The sequence below is a fragment of the Protopterus annectens genome, chromosome 6.part0 (assembly GCF_019279795.1).
Source record: "Protopterus annectens isolate FY-2018-M chromosome 6.part0, PAN1.0, whole genome shotgun sequence".
Lineage (NCBI taxonomy): Eukaryota > Metazoa > Chordata > Ceratodontiformes > Protopteridae > Protopterus > Protopterus annectens.
This window is the reverse complement of record NC_056737.1, coordinates 990,754,456-990,775,685: the sequence shown is the minus strand read 5'-3', so window position 1 is coordinate 990,775,685 and position 21,230 is coordinate 990,754,456. Positions and strand designations below refer to the sequence as shown.

Genomic DNA, 21,230 nt, shown 5'->3' with positions numbered 1-21,230 from the left:
TCTCTTTACTTCCGTCAACTATCTCATCAGTCCCGGCTGACTGCAAGGACAGTCCTTCAAGCCTTAGGGTTCATGGCATCTTGTATTCTGGTGCTTCCCAATGCCAAACTGCATATGAGGAAGCTGCAATGGTATCTCAAAAATGTATGGACACAGCACTGCCAGGATCTGGACACTGTCATTCAAATAATACCTTGCATTCAAAAGGAATTTTTGTGGTGGGCTCAGGAATGTCACCTAAACAAGGGACTCTCTGTGACCCGGCCAGAGGCGAGTCAGATTCTAACGACAGATGCCTCAGACAAAGCTTGGGGAGCTCATCTGAATGGAAAGTGGATACAAGACAAGTGGCCTGCCAGACTACAACATCTACATGTCAACTTGAAGGAGATGTTAGCAGTCCAGTTTGCATTAATGGCTTTCAAGGATTTACTTCTTCCAGGGCAGGTGTTGATTCTAACAGACAACACAACTGTCATGTGGTACATCAACAAGCAAGGGGGAACACATTCTTATCCTCTATGCAGGCAAGCAATGATTTTGTGGGAGACTGCTCTAAGTTTGCAACTAAATCTTCAAGCAAGGTTTCTGCCGGGAGCACAGAACTCCTTAGCAGATGTGTTAAGCAGGCAAATCATGGATCCCCACAAGTGGAAATTGGATCCTCATGTATTTCGGAAATTGACAGTGTCATGGGGAACTCCAGACATAGATCTGTTCGCTTCTCCACTAAACCACCAGCTGCCAAAGTTTTGCATGAAAAGGTTTCATCACACAGCTTGGAAAGTGGATGCTCTTTCTTTCAGTTGGAAAAATCTTCATGTGTATGCCTTTCCACCTCTGCCTCTCCTACCAAAGGTACTCCTGAAGGTCAGACAGGACAAACCAAGGATGATTTTAATAGCTCCAGATTGGCCTCGGCAGCACTGGTACCCATTACTGAGGAGTCTGGTAAGGAAGCCTCCATGGCCTTTACCTTTGATTCCACACCTGTTGTCTCAGGAGGACAGTCATTTACTCAATGTCAAGCTTCACTCTCTTCATCTAACAGCCTGGCATATTCTGTTTTGAACCATAGCAGGTCTCGACTTCCACAGCAAGTTTTGAATGTGATTTTGGAAGCTAGGAGACCTAGCACAAGGAAAGTGTACGCAGAAAAATGGAAGAGATTTTTATTTTGGAGTACAGCAAAGGATTTGGATGTTTCTGAGCCTAATTTGAGTGTGGCTCTTCAATATCTTACTGAGTTATTGGACAAAGGTTTGTCTTTCTCTTCCATTAAGATTCATGCTGCAGCAATTTCAGCTCACTATGACTGTGACCCACCATTGTTTTCTCATCCTTTGTTCAAGCAATTTCTTAGAGGGGCAAAGAATATAAGACCCCCACGTAAAGCTCCTACTCCTGCTTGGGACCTCAATTTTGTGTTGGAGAAACTCTCTACAGCCTTTTGAGCCTGCAGCTACTGCTGAGTTGAAATATTTGTCATGGAAGACCGCTTTTTTGTTGGCCATTACCTCTGCAAGAAGGGTTTCTGAATTGCAGGCCCTTATGGCAGTTGAGCCTTTCTTAATTTTCCATAAGGATAGGGTATCTTTACGTACTAATCCTTCCTTTATGCCTAAAGTGGTTTCTAGTGTGGCTTTAAACCAAACTATTCATTTGCCTACTTTTTATGCAGATCCCCAAAATAAAGGGGAAAAGATTTTGCACACTTTAGATGTACACAGGCAGTTGCGTTATTATCTAAGCAGGACTAAGGATTTCAGGCAGTCTCAGCAGTTGTTTGTTTCTTTTGCTTTAAGTTCTCAGGGCAAGCCTGTGTCAAAACAAACTATTTCTAAGTGGATTGGGTTTTGCATTGCTTTCTGTTATTCCCATCATGGCAAGGAGATTCCAGCTGGGATTAGGCCTCATTCCACTAGGGCTACTGCCACTTCAACTGCATTTCTAAGGGGGGTGGCAACTAAGGATATTTTGGAGGCAGCTACTTGGAGTTCAGTGCATACTTTCTCTAAGCATTACCACCTTCCTCTTTACTCTAAATCTAGGGCTGGTTTTGCCACTGCTATTTTACAGGGCATGTTGGCAGCTCCTGCTTCTTTATAGTTTGCCATCCTCCCTTACCTCTGCTTTGGGATTCTACCCAAGTGTAAGGACTGCAGCAATGTGAGATGAAGAACATAATACAGTTTTGTACCTACCATAAATGTAGATGTTCGAAGATCCACATTGCTGCAGTCCAATTTACCCTCCCTCCTTCCCCTCTGTGTTTAGAGGCGGTTGTGTGGGTTGGGTTGTACATTTGTATAATTGTATATATTGTACATATATTTAGTGCAGGGGTGTTTGGTTTGTTGTTGTTGTTTTTTGGTTTTGGCCTTTCTTTTTTAAGGTCTTCTGACATCTGGGGCAAGAAAAGACTGAGGATATGACGTCGGTCATGCGCATTTGTACACTGACGTCAGTCTAATGCACCTTGACCGACGTCAGCCTTATACTTTGGTATTCGGGCCGACCGAGGACAGCGGACTACCCAAGTGTAAGGACTGCAGCAATGTGGATCTTCGAACATCTACATTTATGGTAGGTACAAAACTGTACTTTTCCTTATGCCTTCCCTCCCCTTCCCCTTATATCGAGGGTCCTGCTCAAGACCAAACAGGACTCTCCCAAAATCTTGTTGGTGACCTGTCTTTGGCCTCGATAATATTGATTCCCTCTTCTTTTGCACCTAGCCATGGGCAATCACCACAAGTTACCTCACAAGGTGGACCTACTCACACAAGACAAGGGGTCTCTCATCTATCCTCGCTTGTCTTCAGCTGACAGTCGGTAATAGGGTTCTTATCCCTTTTAGGCACCTTTTTTTTCTGAGGATGCCCTCCGGGTTCTTCAGGATGATGGGAATCCCACTACCGCAAACTCTCAGTTAACCGGAACTCAAGCAACCAGCAAAAAAAAAAAAAAAAATGAAATGCAGTACAACTTACGTGTTGCACTTCTGTAGGAAAGATGGGAATAAATGCCCTCAGCCTGAGAACAAGGCAAAACAAACAAATAATATAGGTACAGTATTAGTCAGGTGTATTTTTAATAGCAGCTCTCAGATAACCAGAAACTACAGTTGTCTGGCATCTACCAATCCCTATGGGTGCCGGTTAACTGACAATTTGCTGTACCAAGCAATCTTATTTGTCCAAATGGAAGAGATTTTCTGTCTGGTGCCTTGTTCATGACCAGGATCCCTTATCTGTGGAGGTTCCTCTGGTCCTTTCTTATTTGTGTGAGTTGCTTCATGCTGGGTTGGCATACTCTTCTGTTAAAACTAACCTTTCAGCTATTTCTGCTTCTCTGTCTGACTCCACCTTTGGCCTCTAGCCTTGAGGTCATTTTGAACTTGCTGCTTTAGCTTCCTTGCAGGATTGTTCTTGGAAGTTTATCCTTTTGGCCCTTACCTCAGTTAGGAGGGTGCCTGGGCTCTCATGGCTGCTCTTCCATTGTTTGGTTTTTCATAGAAATAAAGTATCTCCATCTCTTTGTACAAATCTTTTCTTTTATGCCCAAGGTTGTAATTGAGTTCTCTCTTAATCAGTCTATTCATTTGCCTACTTTTTTCAATTCTTCACAGTCTGCCAGAGACAACGTTCTTCACACCTTGGAGGTACATAGACCACTCTGGTATTATTTAAATAAGACCAAGGGCATTTGGAAGTCTGAGCAACTTTTTGTTTCTTTTCATCCTGGATCTCCTCTTGGTTTGGCTGTTTCTAAACAGACCATTTCCTGTTGGATTTCTAAGGCCATTTGTTTTTGTTTTTTTTTTTTGTTTGTTTGTTAAAACATTCTGCCTCTGTAAAGGCTCATTCTACCAGGGCTGTGTCTTCCTCTGTTACTTTTTTCAAGGACTTGGATACCAATTCCATCCTTCAGGCTGCTCTTTGGTCCTCTGTCCATACTTTCACTAAGCATTACAAATTGGATGTTTCCAGGGCAAGGGCTGGCTTTGCCAGAGCTATTCTGCATGGTTTTGTGGAGTTCTCTTTTGGGCCTTCCTCTTCAGCTTTTGTACTGTTCCTTTAGTGAAGAATGCTGCAGCAGTGACGAAAAGAACATCTACTGTCATGGTAAGATTTTACACAACTGTACTTTCCTTTCCACCTAGTCTCACAGAAGCAAAACAGTAGCAGTAATCATAAGCCACTTCTTGAGGAATGGAAACCGGCAGTTTGATCAGCAGTCTTGTCCCAGCTTTTGCATGTAGTGTGTATGCTCATTGTGGCTTTCTTCTGGTAGAGGCCCTGGATAACTCGTACAGTAGCTCAGTACAACATAGTAGCCAAGCTGCACATTTAAAACTAAAGAGGTTTGCACCAGTAAAGCAACCTGATCCATCCAGGATGTCCCACACATGCACTACTTAGAGAAAGTCCGGAATCAGTGTCCCTTTTGCTGCCTCTGTTACCAGGAGCAAAAACACGAACCCTAATCCTAGCTGGCGAACATATTCCAATTTTTTGTAAGCAGGTGAAACATTGTGGATGAGAAGATAACTTGACATTTAACAGTCTAAACTGATGGCCTTTCCACTTTGATTTTTCCATTCATCACCAGTATGAACAGATGAGACTGAGAGGAGCTTCCAGAGTTAAATTTACTGTAGAAGCAGTAAACCAGGACTGGGCATGTGTAGGTTGGCAAACTCCAAGATAGTACCAGCACTGGCAGCTCAAAAAAGGAATATTTTTTCTCTTCTGCTTACCTTGAATAAAAACAATATATTTTCAGCTCCTTCCACATATCGGCATTAGGTAGATTAAATTTCTTTGCAGTCATAGAATGGGGAAAAAAACTACTTGCCCTAACCAGGAACTTTTTAAAACACCAAGAAAAAAAGTTTTTAAGTTGCAGAAAAAGAGAGAGCTGCAGTAAAATTACAGTAAAATAAGAATAAAAGACAGGGAACGTTTCCAGGTATATGCAAACACTAAATAACTGCATTGTATTTTTTACAGAATGTGTTGAATTTATTTTAAATAACATTCTTATCAGAAGTTCCAAATCCTTGGTTTAAAAAGAATTAAAAGCAATTTATTATCAATCTGTTGGTATTGAGGAATTAAACAGAGGCTATAGTCTAGTCAGCCTGGGAGGATTTGATTAGCAGCTATGGTGACTGATGGGCTGGCAGGGGGGATGGATGACCCCTTTCCTGGGAGATGAGGGAGGTGACTTCCCAGCTGGATTTGCCTGCCACTCCTGTGATGTGAGGCAAAGGTTGTCAGACCACTCCATCTGGGAGGGTGCACAATGTCACTGCCCAAGCCAGTCATGGTAAAAAGATCATCTCACATGCAGGGGAGCATAAATGCATGCACTTGCCCTTGGTGTGACACAGGTGTGTGCATCACCACCAGAGTGTAGGTTTATGGTATGTAAACAGAAAAGACAGTTAATTGAATGATGCCCCCCCCCCCCAATACAGACAGTCTCCCTGCCAGATCTGTAAGGTAAGTCCACACAGTCAGGGAACTAATGTGCCTGTGTATGATTACAGAAACGTAATGCTTTTCAGGCAGAAGGGAACCGAAAGACCCAGAAAAAAATATTTTCCTTGTACATCTTCGTGGTTAGAGCTGCCATTCCTCAGTTTATATGTATTTGTTGCTTTGATAGATAACAGGTATGTTTCTTTTGTTGCTTTAGATCTTGTGTTAATGCTGTGTCCACGTCTCTCTTGCAGAAGTTGAAAGCCAGAAATGTAATGCTATCGTCCATGGGATTATTGGCGGTCTTCCTATTCCATTTCCTATTCCAGAGCCTGATGGCTGCAAGTCAGGGATCAGTTGTCCTGTAAAGTCTGGGAATAACTATAACTATCTGACCAAAATGGTAGTGAAGTCTGAATATCCCAGCGTAAGTATGTTTTGTGTGAACGCATGTAAAATTGAGGACAGAGATGGGGCAAGGTCTGCTACACCATATTTACAAACTTCCATTCAGATAAAAACACTGTTCTGTAACCAACTGGAGTGATGCCACAGATAGGTCTGCTTGAGCAGCTGCTGCCATAAACTCTCTCCTTCCCATCATGCTGTACTTATGCTGCTCTCTCCAATTCTACTGTGCTACACTTTGCAAATAGTTCAGAAGAAAGTGGCCCTAGGCTGAATTATTATTGTTTTTTTTTTTCACTGTTTTATATTGTTTGCATTTGTTGTTTTTGTTTGTTGTTTTGAAAGTTTGTGGTGAATGAATACTCAATATTCTTGCTGTGTCCTTTTACTTTTATTGCAAAATAATGCTTTCTACTTTTTTCTTTTTTTTCCTTGGCAAAAAGCCTTCTTTCATGTCTGTGACATTGGACCTAGGCCGATAGTCTTGAGGCATTCCAGTCTTTTACTTAGCAAATCTATGATTGGACTTTTCCACTTATGGATAGGCATATTCTTTGCTTAATTTATTTGAGGGTGGAGTACATTTGTCAGAAATTCAGCCAAGCTACTTAACATAAACTTACATGAAAACTTAAGGACACATTTTGTCAGAAGCCATATCAGCTGACTTGCGTGACCCAGAGTCAGGGAAGCAATCTTCTTCCCAGCAGTTGCATAAAAAATGTCTTATAAACTCTTCCCCTCAGAGATTGACCACTTTATCCATTCATGTGATGAGTAATTTAAAAAAAATTAGTCTTTAAAATATTTCTTTCTCTTACCTTCTTCCACATTCTTCAACCATGGTGGGTTCTTCCACACCAGAAGTTGTAAAAGAGACCTTTTTCTAATTCTGCAGAATTTATTAAAAATTCTGACGAGTATGTGATTAAGAATAAATCTGCCACTGATTGTCAGATCTGTGAACTGCACTTGAACCTTATAAAACCTGCTGCGGGTAAACTAAAAATATGTGATTGATTCTTTGTTTTTTTTTTTCCATTGGTTCAAAATAGATGTGAGTTTTGTGACCATTTTCTGTGCAATGCATAAAAGTATAGGAAGCTTATCACTACATTCTGCTGAGAAATGCAGCAGTTTACTAGGAATGTAAAATGTGTAGCAAACATAAGAGAGAGAGAGTAGTATTTCTGCCCTTTGACTGCAGGATCTGTGGCCATCCTTAGTCCAGGAAACTTAGAGCTGTAGAATGTACTTAGAAAGGAGGTAGCTGCCCAAAAACATGAAAGGAAACGCACTGGTGTATATTAAACTCTGCTTAGCTCTTATGATTGTTTTTTTGTATGACAGAGTTATATCCTAGGTTGCTTAATAAAAGTCAAGAAGTAAATGATCTACAAATTACACAAGTTTTAAGAAGTGCAGACCTGTGAGTTTGTTCTCTGCACTTTACTCTCTATTTGTGATGGTTGGAAATTTAGTCAATGAAAACTTGGAGGTCAGTAACCCTTATCTAAGAAATAGCTAGGAAAATGTGCTACACTTTGCAAATGGTTCAGAAGAAAATGGCCCTAGACTGCCTTTTCCTATTTTTTGTTTGCTTTTTTTTTTTTATAATGTTTTCTGATTTTTATTTATTTTTTTCATGGCAGAAGGCCTTCTTTCTTGTACTCTTTTTGTTCAAAGTGATTATTCAAAGTGAATATTTACTGTTTTCTGTATGTATGTGGTCATCATTCTCACTGCTGCAGTAGCCTTTCGGATGTATAATTAGCTTCACAAAGCTGTGCCTTCCCCACACACCTTCACTCTGACTGCTGATTGGACAACCCACTGGTGGTAAATCAGCATATTGAAAAAGTCTTTAATACTTTGTCACCTCGAGAGGAAGAAGCTTAAAGGCTTCACAGAAGAAACAAATTGCCACCAACCTTCTGGCAGATTAAATCTCCCCAAGGGAACGCTTCCACGCAGAATTGTTGCCTTTTTAAAAAACAATGTTCTATTTTATGACTAAAAGTGGTACCCATTTAAAAAAAACACCATTTCAATTCCATAATGAAAATTTCTTCTATTTTAGCCAACTGTTTATTTTTTTTATTTTGGGTGGCTGTTTTGTGGCAAATTTGCTGCTTTTGCAATCGTTTAAACTGTTTTTTAGGATCAATAAGTGTTTTTGCAAGGAGAAATACGTTTATAATGGGTTTAGTGCTTGTGTACACTTTGTGACAACTTGCCAGTAATTTATTTTTTTTTCTGTCAATGTGCATTGAGGATAAGTTCTGTTTTTCTGACAATTTTTATGTGTTGTGCTTATGCCGTTACACAAAATGGGACTGTGTTGATAAGTGTAGTGTGCTTCTTGTACTTGTGAACAATTCTGTGACAACTTACCTTCCGATTGACTCCTTCCAGCATTGCTTACCTGCTTTCAGACCAGTTCCTGAGCTCTGCATCATGGATACTTCAGTCTTGCTGGTTCTTCTGATGTATCTAAAAAGGAAAAAAACAAAATAAAGAATCCCCACCACCATCACCAAAGGCTCAGACAGTGCCCAGTGCTTCAGCTTCTGGTGAGTAAACCTGTAATGGCCATCCTTTGTTCCTCAGACCAGTTGCTTGCTCTCCGGGGTCCTCTGTTGTAGTCCTTTTCAGCAGCCCTGGCCTAGGGTCAGCCATATCTCTTGGAGTGTGCCAGTGTCCATTTTGGACATGGAAGGACCATCTTCTTTGGGTCTTGGAGAGACTCCCTGGGGGCTTCTCAGGGTAGCCAGAGAAAGAGATCTCTTGACAAGGCTGAAGTGCCATCTCCTAGTTGGTCTTCCAGAGTATTACCTGTAAAGAAAAAAAGTTAGACATTCTTTATTTGAAAACAGTGTCTGTTCATAATTTTAAAAACTAAAACCCACATAGTGGTGTACTGAACAAAAGCAAAGCACAGTGACAAATACAAACAAAAGCAGTCTCCCAAGTGATACAATAACAAGGTACAAAACTTTAATAAAAATAACAAGACACAGAAATTCCTAACTAATCCCGTTAAATAGTCTAATCATGTGATTCAAACGAAAGTAATTACTTGCATATTCAAAGGTAAAACTTCTCTCCATAAATTGAATAATTTCTAAAAAAATATATATTAAGCAAGCCATACTCAGAACCTAATAAATTAAAATTATAACACTGTTGCCTTCTCCCATAAAATAGGGGCAATGGAAATGTGATTAATACTAGGGATCGTGGTGGCATTTAACCTTAACTGCAACTTTAACTCGCATCCCTCAACCCTTTTTTTTGTTCTTCTTTTGGCTTTTCCCAGTTAGGGGTCGCCACAGCAGAACTCCAGTCCGCCAATGATTGGCAACAGATTTATACGGTGCCGAGATGCCAGCTCGACGCCCAGCCTTCAACAAAGGCACGCCTATTCACGCATGTCTTTCGAATGCCACTCTACCACGGGGAGGACGTGCAGACTCCACAGAGAAGACGCTCCAGTCGAGAGTTGAACGGGAGAACCTCTTGCTGTGAGGCGATAATGCTACCACTGCACCACCGCTATTCTCTCAAAAACCTCCTCTTTCATCTTTAACTCTGTCCACTATGCCAGATAAGAATCTTTTAACCTAACCACTGTACTTGGTATGTAAGTGCGTTATTATTCTGATTCTTAATGGCATGCAGATGCTTGTAAATATGCTTATGTAGGCTCCTAATGGTTTTGCCGATGTACAAGTAATTACAGTTCTATCAAATAGCAATGTAAACCAATCCATTGCTGTCGCAGTTCCCTTCATGTAAAAAAAACTGCTGTAAGGGCTTCCCAACTACAGATTGCCTGTCCTGCAAAATATACTTGCAGAAATGGCACCTTCCACACTTATTTGCCCCCCCCCCATTTGTATTGGGGAGCACAATTGGATTTTCAAGGAGGTATTTTAAATACCTGTTCATAATTTTCTAACCTTACACAGACAATTGTTACAAGCTGTTAATCTTGCTGCTCAGAAATCACTACTTGAGGGCAATATCAGTAAAGATGCTCCTTAGGAAACTTTAACAGAAGATTCTGACATGGACAGAGACGGTGCTTCTCCTTCTCCTTGTAGCTTCACAAGTTGAATCCTTTGATTCAGAGGAAACTTTGTCCTTATCACCTCCATTGGAGGAATTCTTTCTCAGACTGTTTCCAGGATGAAATTTCTGTGGGAACCAATGAATATTCCCCCTTAAATGAGGAGAGATACCATGATATTTAGCAAGTGGATGTACCTCATTCTACACCCATCTCTTCTATTTTGATGGCATTAAAGCTGTCTGTAATGCATCTGACTCTCAACCTGCAGGCCCTGAAAAGACAGGCAGACTTTATTGGGTACCTCAAACTAACAAATTTTTGTTTTATTACCTTGTATCTGACCCAGCTACAATTTCTACAACTTCCCATAGCTGGAAATAAGCAATTAGTGAATGCCATCTCTTCACTTGTGGACAAAAAAGGCAAGGTATTGGACAGATTTGGTCTGCTGAAGATGCCATTGCCTTCAACACCATTGGTGGTATTGGAGAATCTGCCTTTGACTCTTCGGTTCCAATCCCCTCATCAGGGTTGGCGTTCTCCTTGGCTTCAGGTACCTCTCCTGGGATGGCATGCCTTTCCTGGTACCTCTCCTGGGATGGCATGCATTTCCTGATGTTCTTCGTGTTTCACTGCTGCAGTCATTACATTTGGGTTATCCTGCTGGCAGGTTGCCCTCCGTCGTCCTGAATTCCAAAGTCTTGGGTCCTGCATCAGTTGCTGTCGCCTCTTCCCTGACGTCAGGTCATCAGGGGTATAAAAGATGCAGCCGACGCCATTTTCTTCAGTCTTTCTTGCCGCGTGGTGCCCGAAGCAGAAGCAGTTCAAGTGCCGGTCGGCCGACTCTTGAGATTTTCGTGTTCGAGTTTCAGATCCGAAGTCTTCATTAAAAGCTAAGTACCCCGTTGGCGAAACTTTTTTTCTTGTTCCAGACCGATGTCAGAAAAAGTAAAATTTTATTTCTTGTGGGAAGCAAATACCTCATAAGGGCTTTCATTCTTACTGTATTCCTTGCCTAGGCCCTGACCACGATGTTTCTAGATGTCCTTCAAGAATGCAACTGCAGTCATAACATATGGGTTGTCCTGCCTCAGGCAGCCCTCTGTCGGCCGGATTCCAAAGTCTGGGTCCGGTGTCGGCTGGTGTCGCCTCCTCTCCGACGTCAGAGCGGCTGGAGTATAAAGGCATCGGCCGACGCCATCTTCAGTCTTTCTTGCTGCGCGGTACCTGAAGCAGAAGTATTTCGCAAGTGCCGGTCGGTCAGCTCCTGTGTTTTCAGTACCGAAGTCATCTAAAAGCCAAGTACCCCGTTGGGGAACATTTTTTCTTACCTCAGCCGATGTCGGAACAAATTGAGAAAGTTAATAATTGTTTGTCTTGTGGTAAACAAATACCTCATAAGGACTTCCATTCTTACTGCCTTCCTTGCCTGGGCCCAGACCACGACGTCTTGGCCTGTGCTGCCTGTGCTTGCTTTAATAAGCGCACTCTCAGGCACCGGGCAGAATTTGCCGAAGACTTTTTCGGTGAATCTTTTGCGTATATTATGCCGTCGGATCAACCGACAACTCAATCTACCAAAAAACGAAAGGACCGGGACCGACATCCTCGACCCGCGTCCACCACCGATGCAACTCCTAAACCCTCCGCTAGTGCTTCGGTCCCTTCGGAAGCGGTAATTCAACCGCTCCAGGCCGACGACACAGTGTTAACACGTCCTTCGGTCTCGGAGACCTCTCCGGTGCTGGTTGTTGATTTTCTTCCGGAAACCGAAGTTCTGGATCTACCCGACACCATTCCTGTAGACAAAGTTACTCCTGCACGTGGGGCTGCAAGGCCTCCTGTATCCATGTCAATCAAGGCCTTTGCACGTGCTAAGGCCGCCAGCCAGGCCAAGGCCCATCCTAAACCTGCTGCTCAGGCCCCTTCTGATAAACAGATCATGTCTCTTGCTGCAGATCTTATTTCTCTTATCAGGGGGTCTCAGCCTCACCCAGACAGAGGTTCGCAGCCACCTGCAGAGAAAAGGCCCAGAACTGAGCAGGCTGACAACCTCTTTTCAGATGAAGCCTCTGGGGATTCTGAGCATTCAGAAACCCAAGAAGAATCCTTCCAGGCCTATGAGGACTCTGATGCTGAGGAATCAATTCCCTCTGCCTCCCCTCCGGAGGATTTCTCGTTTGGTGAAGTCCTGCACTCTGAGGGAACATTTCCAATGGCAGGGTCAGGAATTCTCTGATTCCAGGAAAAGGCTACGTACCTTCCTCAAGCTTCCCCAGCACAGACCTTTAGCTATTCCTCCAGTTATGGATGTTTTGGATGATGTTTTCTCTGACTCCAGTGCTAACCCTGATTCTCTCCCCCCTGCTCCTGTCAAGCCAGACAGATAGATATTATAGGGTCCCTGACACTCACAAACATCTTTTTAAGGCCCACTCTGTGGATCTAGAAACTATTTCACAGGGCCCCAAGGGAGTGGCTACTTCCACTGCCAAGAATCCACTGCCAGCGGATAGGGAAGCTAGGTCCCTGGAGAGATGGGGTAAAAAAGTTTATACCTCTACCACCCTAGCCATGAGGTCACTTAACTGCATATGTTTCAGTACCAGGATTTTTTACTGGATGATTTACAGAAAAAGCTAGCCTCTCCTGAGCCTATTGATAGAAAAGCATTGCAGGATCATATACATAACACTCTGCAGGTTAACAATCATTTTCTTCAGTGTGGTTATGATGCATTGGAGGCTTCATGTAGGGCAGCTATGACTGGGGCTGTGATACGTAGACATGCTTGGTTAAAAGATCAGCCATTGCCAGACCATGTTAAAGTAAAGTTACTTGATGCACCTCTGGAAAAACAGAAGCTTTTTGGTGCTAATGCACAAGATGTGTTAAAATCCATTGAGGAAAAAGCTAAGTCAGTACAGACAGTCAAGGATTTCCTCCAGGTTCAGCCACCCAGGTTCAGCAGAAACTGGCCTTCAAAGAATTGGTCCTTCCCAGACTCTGACCTGTTTCAAAGGGGAAAAAACAGGCGTGCCCGAGGTAGAGGGCAATACCGAGGATCCTACAGAGGCCGCCAATGACAACCTCCAAATCAAAGAAGTGGCGCAGGCAGCCCAGCTGCACCACAAGGACAATCACAATGACTTGACTTTCATACCGCCTACAAAGGCTCAAAGGGAAGCACCTTTGGGTGGAAAATTATCCTTATTCTCAAAAAAACTGGCATATCTTAACCAAGGACAACTGGATTCTGGATTTAATAGACAGAGGTTACAGATTCCACTTCCATACTTTACCAATAAGACAAGACATGCCAAACCTGCCACATCATCAAAGGGCAGAGGCACTCACTCAAGTTTCAAAGCTGTTAAGTATAAAAGCAATAGAAAGGGTTCCTCCTCAGGAACAAGGCCAGGGATTTTATTCAAGACTGTTCCTTGTTCCAAGAAAAGAAAACAAATGGAGGCCTATACTGGACTCGTCTACTCTAAATACTTTTCTCATAGTGCCAAAGTTCAAAATGCTGACGTTGCAGCAACTCCTTCCCATGCTGGGCAAGGGGTCTTGGCTGGTCACTCTGGACCTCAAGGAGGCATACCTGCATGTCCCAATCAGACAAAGCTGCAGAAGATACCTCAGATTTCTTGCAGGGACAGAGCATTATCAATTCTCAGCATTGCTGTTTGGCTTATCTACTGCGCCCAGAGTGTTCACGAAATGCCTGGCATCAGTAGTGGCACACTGCAGACTCCAGGGGATTCAAATATACCCCTACCTGGACGGCTGCCTCATACAAGCAGACAACAAACAAACCTTAATAGCAAACTTGGACTATGTCATTCAACTACTGCAGGCCTTGGGATACACAGTCAACATTCAGAAATCAAGACTACTGCCATCCCAACAGATTATTTTCCTTGGAGCCAAACTGGACACAGAAACTCAAATGGCCTACCTCAGAGGAAAAACAACAGCAGTTACCAGAGTACTTCAAAGGCCTAGCAAAGCTCTCCCAGCTGACTGCAAGGAAAATGCTGCAGGCCCTGGGGTTCATGGCATCTTGCATTCTTCTGATACCTTTGGCAAGACTTCATTTGAGAAAGCTGCAATGGTACTTAAAAAGCTTATGGTCCCAACACAGCCAAAGCCTAGAGGACGTAATCCCACTCATTCCATGTCTGCAAAAAGAATTTTTGTGGTGGGCTCAAGCAAGTCAGTTAAACAAAGACATGTCCTTCAACAGACCTCAAGCAGGTCAAATGATTACAACAGACGCCTCAGATCATGGATGGGGCGATATGGAGGGCAGATGCATTCAAGGTCTATGGACACCAAGGAAAGACATCTGCACATAAACCAAAAGAGATGTTGGCAGTGATACATGCAATCGAGACTTTCGAAAAATCACTACAACAAGGACATTTGCTAATAAGGACAGACAACACCACTGTCATGTGATATATAAACAAGCAGGGAGGCACTCATTCTTATCCCCTCTGCAGACTAACAATAATTCTCTGGGAAAAATCCCCGAGTCTGAAGATACATTTGCAATCCCAGTTTGTGCCAGGCAAGGACAATATACTGGCGGACAAGCTGAGCAGAAATTTCTTGGATCCACACGAATGGATGCTGCATCCTCACATTTTCTCACAAATAACAAAGACATGGGGAAGACCGGACGTAGATCTCTTTGCTTCTCACATGAATCATCACCTGGAAAAGTTCTGCACAAGGACGCACCATCCTCTAGCCTGGAAAATGGATGCTCTCTCCTTCAGCTGGAATTCCCTAAAAATTTATGCATTTCCTCCTCTACCTCTGCTGACCAAGGTGATACTGAAGATCAAAGCAGAACAACCAACAGGCATTATGATAGCTCCAGACTGGCCAAGGCAACACTGGTACCCATTGCTGTTGAGCATAACTCGGACCAAACCGTGGCCTCTGCCCCTATGGCCCCTGCTTCTAACACAACACAATTACAGGACTGTCCATCAAAACCTGAAAACATTGCATCTGACAGCCTGGAGGTTACCATGACTCCTTCCGCCATCTCTCTTTCCATCTCTCTTTCCAAAAAAGTTCAAGAGATCTTACTGGAAGCACGCAGACCTTCCACCAGAAAAACCTATTCAGCCAAGTGGAAGAGATTCAGCATCTGGAATGCCAACAGGGGTCAGGATACAACATTATTGAGTATACCTCATATATTGGAATACTTGGCAGAAATGTTTCATACTGGACTCTCATATTCTTCTATAAAGATTCACGCCTCAGCAATCTCGGCAAAATACAATTGTGATCCACCAGTGTTTTCACATCCTTTGCTAAGACAGTTCCTAAGAGGGATAAAGAATATCAAACCTCCCAGACAACAGCCAGTACCTGCATGGGACCTCAATTTTGTTTTGGAAAAATTAACTCTCCCAACTTTTGAGCCAGCAGCAACTTCAGAAATGCAATTTCTATCATGGAAAATGTTTTTTCTATTGGCAGTCACATCTGCAAGAAGAGTCTCGGAGATACAGGTACTCATGGCAGTACCTCTCTTCCTCATTTTTCATCAGGACAGAGTTTCTCTAAGAACCAATCCTACATTCATGCCAAAAGTAATTTCCAGGGTATCTCTAAATCAAGCTATTCACCTGCCTACTTTCTTCCCCAACCCGCAAAACAGGGGGGAAAAACTGCTGCATACTTTGGACATACACAGGCAACTACGTTACTACTTGGACAGAACCAAGGCCACCAGAAAGTCTGACCAACTGTTTGTAGCCTATGCTGCTGGAGTACAAGGAAAAGCAATCTCCAAACAAACCATTTCAAAATGGATTGGACACTGCATCAGATTCTGCTATTCTTTCCATGGAAAAGGTGTGCCAGCCAATATTAGGCCACATTCCACCAGAGCTGTAGCCACAGCTTTCCTAAAAGGAGTGGCTACAAAGGACATTCTAGAGGCTGCTACATAGAGCTCCGTGCATACATTTACCAAGCACTACAACCTGCTCTTATACTCCAGATCCCGAGCAGGCTTTGCTTCGGCAGTCCTGCAGGGCATTTCAGCTACACCATCCCTTTCTTAGTTCCATCCACCCCCAGCTTGGCTATGGTATTCAGCCCATATGTTATGACTGCAGTTGCATTCTTGAAGGACATAGTACAGTTTTGTACCTACCATAAATGTAGATGTCCGATAGATATGCAACTGCAGTCGGATTTTCCCACCCTCCTACCCCTCTGCAACCTTCCATAAATGTAGATGTCCGATAGATATGCAACTGCAGTTGAATTTTCTCACCCTCCTACCCCTCTGCAACCTTCTTTATGGGTCCACTACCCCTTCCTATTAGCTGGGGGTATCTCCTATGGTGTATCTGTTTATTACTGTTGTGCATGTCTGGAATTGTTTATCCATTCACCAAATTTAGCCTTCCTAGGAGGGCACCTGGCATCTGGGGCAAGAAACACTGAAGAAGATGGCGTCGGCCGATGCCTTTATACTCCAGCCGCTCTGATGTCGGAGAGGAGGCGACACCAGCCGACGCCGGACCCAGACTTTGGAATCCGGCCGACCGAGGGCTGCCTGAGGCAGGACAACCCATATGTTATGACTGCAGTTGCATATCTATCGGACATCTACATTTATGGTAGGTACAAAACTGTACTTTGTCTGTCTTGTGCTAGATTTAACCAACGCACTATTAAGCATCGGTACGATTTTGCATTAAGCTATTTTGGGCAAAGATTTAATTATACAATGTCATCTGATAGCCGTCCGGCTACCGGAGTTCACAAAAAACGCAAAGAAAAAGACAGGCAACAGAGGTCCAAAACTGACTATGAAGCTTCTCCTAAGCCAGTCGCCGGTTCTCAGTGAGGCGCTTTTGCAGCCCCTGACGCCCGCTACTTTAGAGTCGCAGGCCGTTATTGACTCCCACATGGAGTCGGCCAGGCCGCTGGAAACTCTAGGTATTGGAGCCTCTGAGACTATTCCCTCGGATGGGTCCAGAGCCACTGAGCAGGCATCTGCTTCTGAGGGTGTCTTCAGGCCTAAACAATTATGTATTAAACCGACTTCAGCTACAAAGGCAAAGACTAAAGCACCTTGAAAGACAAAGAAACAAGTTCACCAGCCACATGGACAGGCCTCCATGCCCAAAAAACAGATGCTCAAAATGGCCGAAGACTTAATTACCTTGATCAGGGGTTCCCATCCCCCTCCCAATAAGAGGCCTAGGCAAGAGACAGACTATGAATCTTCATTTCAGGTTTCCATTTAATCTGATTCCTCTTCTGATCAGGAATATTCTCTTCCCCCCTATGAGGATTCTGATGCTGAAGAATCTATTCCTTCGGCTTCTCCTCCTGAGGACTACTCTTTCGGGGAAACATTGCATACCATGAGTGAGCACTTCCACTGGGAGAGCCAAGATTTTGCAGAATCTAAAAAAAGGCTCAGGGACATCCTACCTCAACACAGGCCTCTAGCTGTTCCACCTGTGTTGGACATTGTAGATGTGTTAGTCTGACCCCTGACTCCTTACCTCCATCTCCTGTTAAGCCGGACAGATACTACAGGGTCCCTAACTCTTATAAATTCCTTTTCAAAACCCTACTGCAGACCCAGAAACTATTTCTCAGGGTCCCAAAGGGGTCAAGGCTTCCACTGCAAAACACCCTACCCCCTCTGACAGGGATTCTAGGGCAATGGATCGATGGGGGGAAAAAAGATGGTCACATCTGCTACCTTGACTGTAAGGGCCTTAAACTGCCAGTTTCATATGCTCAAATATCAGCAATATATCATGACACTGCTTAAAGAAATGATGGTAAATTCTGAATGTGCAGAAAACAAAGGAATGCAGGATTTATTACATGCAGCTGAACAGGTTGGAAAGCATACTTTGCAATGTGGTTTTGATTCTCTGGAGGCCTCCTGCAGGGCCGCTGTTACAGAGTCTGTCATTAGGAGGCATGCTTGGTTAAAGGAACAAAATCTGCCTGATCATGTCAAAGCAAAATTATTAGATGCTCCATTACAGCATGATACCTTGTTTGGTGTTGAGGCAGAAGAGGTGTTAAAGAAAATGGAGGACAAAGCTAAATCTATACAAATGGTCAAGGATTTCTTACAGGTACAGCCACCTAGGTTTAGCAGACACTGGCCTACAAAGAATTGGTCCTTTCCAGTGTCAGACCTCCAAAGGGGCAGATCCAGACGCCCTAGAGGCAGATCCCAGCCGCAAGGTTTGTACAGGTCTAAGCAATGGGGTGCTTCTACCTCCAAAAGTGGAGAAGACAAATCACAACCATACAGGAAACAGTCCCGATGACTTCCCCCTGCCTGCACCAAGGACTTATCTTCTGGCAGTACCCTTGGGGGGAAAACTAGCACTTTTTTCTCAAAATTGGCACATTATAACCCAGGACAAATGGGTTCTAGACAGTGTCACAAGGCTATACAAGTTTCACTTCCATACCCTGCCAAGGGCAAACAGTTGGCCAGACCTGCCAAAAAATCAATGGGCAGAGGCTCAAAACCAAGTCGCAGCTCTCATGGACATGGGGGCTATTCAACATGTGCCACAGCAAGGTAGGTACAAAACTGTACTTTCTTGGTACCCAGAAAGGACAAAGCATGGACATCAATACTAGACCTGTCTAATCTAAACACTTTCTGGATGTACCAAAATTCAAGATGTTGACCTTGCAGCAGCTTCTGCCCATGCTGGGCAGCAAGGCTTGGCTCGTGACTTTAGACCTAAAAGAGGGATACCTGTATGCCCCAATCAGACAATCATGCAGAAGATGCCTCGGATTCAAGGCTGGCTCAAAGCATTACCAATTCTTTGCACTGCCCTTTGGCTTATCTACTGTGTCCAGGGTCTTCACAAAGTGCCTGGCACCAGTAATTGCTTTCTGCAGACAGAGAGGAATACAAATATATCCTTACTTGGATGACTGCCTCATACAAGCAGAGGACAAGGACATTCTACTACAGCATCTGACGTTTGTGAAAAGACAATATGCCTAGGGTACACAGTCAACAACAAGAAATCAAAACTAGTACCCTCTCAAGAGATGATTTTCCTGGGTGCAAGCTTAAATACAACTGCCCAGATGGCTTATCTCACTCCAGACAAACCAAGGCAACTGACTACCTATTTCAAGGAAATGGCACCAAAGGCCCAGTTATCTGCAAGAAAAATTCTGGAGGCTTTGGGCTTCATGGCATCCTGCATCCTACTAATTCCATATGCAAGACTGCATATGAGTAAACTTCAATGGTACCTAAAAAGTGTCTGGACACAACATTGCCACAGCCTGGAAACAATGATTACTCTCATTCTCTGCCTGCAACCGGAGTTTCGATGGTGGGCAAAGGCTTGTCACCAAAACAAGGGACAGCCATTTTCACTACCCCCAGCCAGGCAGAGCCTTACGACGGATGCATCAGATTATGCCTGGGGGGCCCACATGGCAGGAAAAGGCATTCAGGGCACCTGGTCCACAAACCAAAGGCATCTACATATCAATAAAAAGAGATGCTAGCTGTTCAGAATGCCCTGACAGCCTTCAAGGACCTACTTCGTCCGGGACAACTACGGATAAAGACAGATAACACCACGGTCATGTGGTACATAAGCAAGGGGGCACTCATTCTTACCCCCTTTGCAGACTAGCCATGGCTTTATGGGACACAGCATTGATTTACCAAGTTCATCTGCAGGCACAATTCCTGCCAGGAAAGGAAAATACTCTGGCAGACGAACTAAGCAGAAACCTCATGGATCCCCACGAGTGGCACCTGGATCCACAAATCTTCAGCATGATAACAAAGAAATGGGGATGCCCGGACATAAATCTATTTGCCTCCCCTCACAACAACCAACTAAAAAGATTCTGCTCAAGGACTTATCACAGACAAGCATGGAAAGTGGACATGGACACCTTATCTTTCAACTGGACAAACCTATCAGTATATGCCTTTCTTCCACTGCATCTCCTCCCCAAGGTACTCCTCAAGGTCAGACAGGAGAAACCAAAAATGATCGATTGCCAGAGACTGGCCACGCCAGTACTGGTATCCGATCTTAATGAGCTTGTCTCAATGCCCAGCCTGGACCTTACCTCAAATACCTCATCTACTGTCTCAACAATGCAATTGGATTCTGCACAGTCAACTCAGGACACTAAACCTGGCAGCATGGCAGATAATGTAGCCATATAAAGCACACCTCTCAGTAAAGCTGTGATGGATGTCATTTTAGAAGTCAGAAGGCCTAGTACTAGAAAATCCTGTGCTGGAAAATGGAAGACATTTTGTGTTTGGAACCAAGCTCAAGGAACTGATACAGCTGTCCCAAATATTCCTCAGATTTTGCAATACTTAACTGAGATGCTGGACAAAGGCCTATCTTTTTCATCAATTAAAATCCATGCCTCATTACAATACAGAGCCACCACTCTTTGTTTCTCATCCTTTTATTAAGGCAGTACCTCAGAGGAGCCAAAAATTTAAGGCCTCCAAGGAGAATGACAATACCTGCATGGGACCTCAATTATATCTTGGAAAAACTCACCTTACCTCCTTTTGAGCCTGCTGCTACTGCGGATATAAAGTTTTTATCTTGGAAAACAACTCTGCTCCTAGCAATAACTTATGCAGGACGAGTGTCAGAGCTACAGGCTCTCATGGCTGTGGAACCCTTTATCATTTTTTATCCAGACAGGGTCTTTCTGAGGACAAACACTACACTTATGCCTAAGGTGGTATCCAGTATAGCCCTTAACCAAACTATTCATTTGCCAAATTTTTATCCAAATCCACAGAACAAGGGGGAGTCCATTCTGCATTCTTTGGACGTGCACAGACAACTTAGATTCTACTTGGACAAAACTAAAGTTTTCAGAAAGACAGAACAATTACTAGTGGCATATGCCGCAGGATCACAAGGAAAGGCCATCTCCAAGCAGACCATTTCAAAGTGGATAGGTCACTGCATTCATTTCTGCTACTCGCAGCATGGCAAACCAGTGCCTAAGAGCATTAGGCCACATTCAGCCAGAGCTACAACCACTTCTGCAGCCTTTCTCAGGGGGGTACCAGCCAAAGACATTTTAGAGGCTGCTACTTGGAGTTCAGTGCATACCTTTACAAAGCATTATAATCTGCCACTTTACTGTAAATCCAGGGTAGGCTTTGCCACTGCAGTTCTGCAGAGCCTCATAGCCGCTCCTAATGC

At 43.6% G+C, this 21,230-nt stretch overlaps 1 protein-coding gene across 2 annotated transcripts in view; it reads left to right on the top strand.

Moving 5' to 3' along the window:
• NPC2 (NPC intracellular cholesterol transporter 2) overlaps positions 1–21,230 on the top strand; it is a 429,334-nt gene that overhangs the window by 226,318 nt on the left and 181,786 nt on the right. For both annotated transcript variants that reach the window (XM_044074627.1, XM_044074626.1), the window contains one exon: positions 5,744–5,916. In XM_044074627.1, coding sequence (XP_043930562.1) covers positions 5,744–5,916 — 173 coding nt within the window. The remainder of the gene's footprint in view (positions 1–5,743; positions 5,917–21,230) is intronic.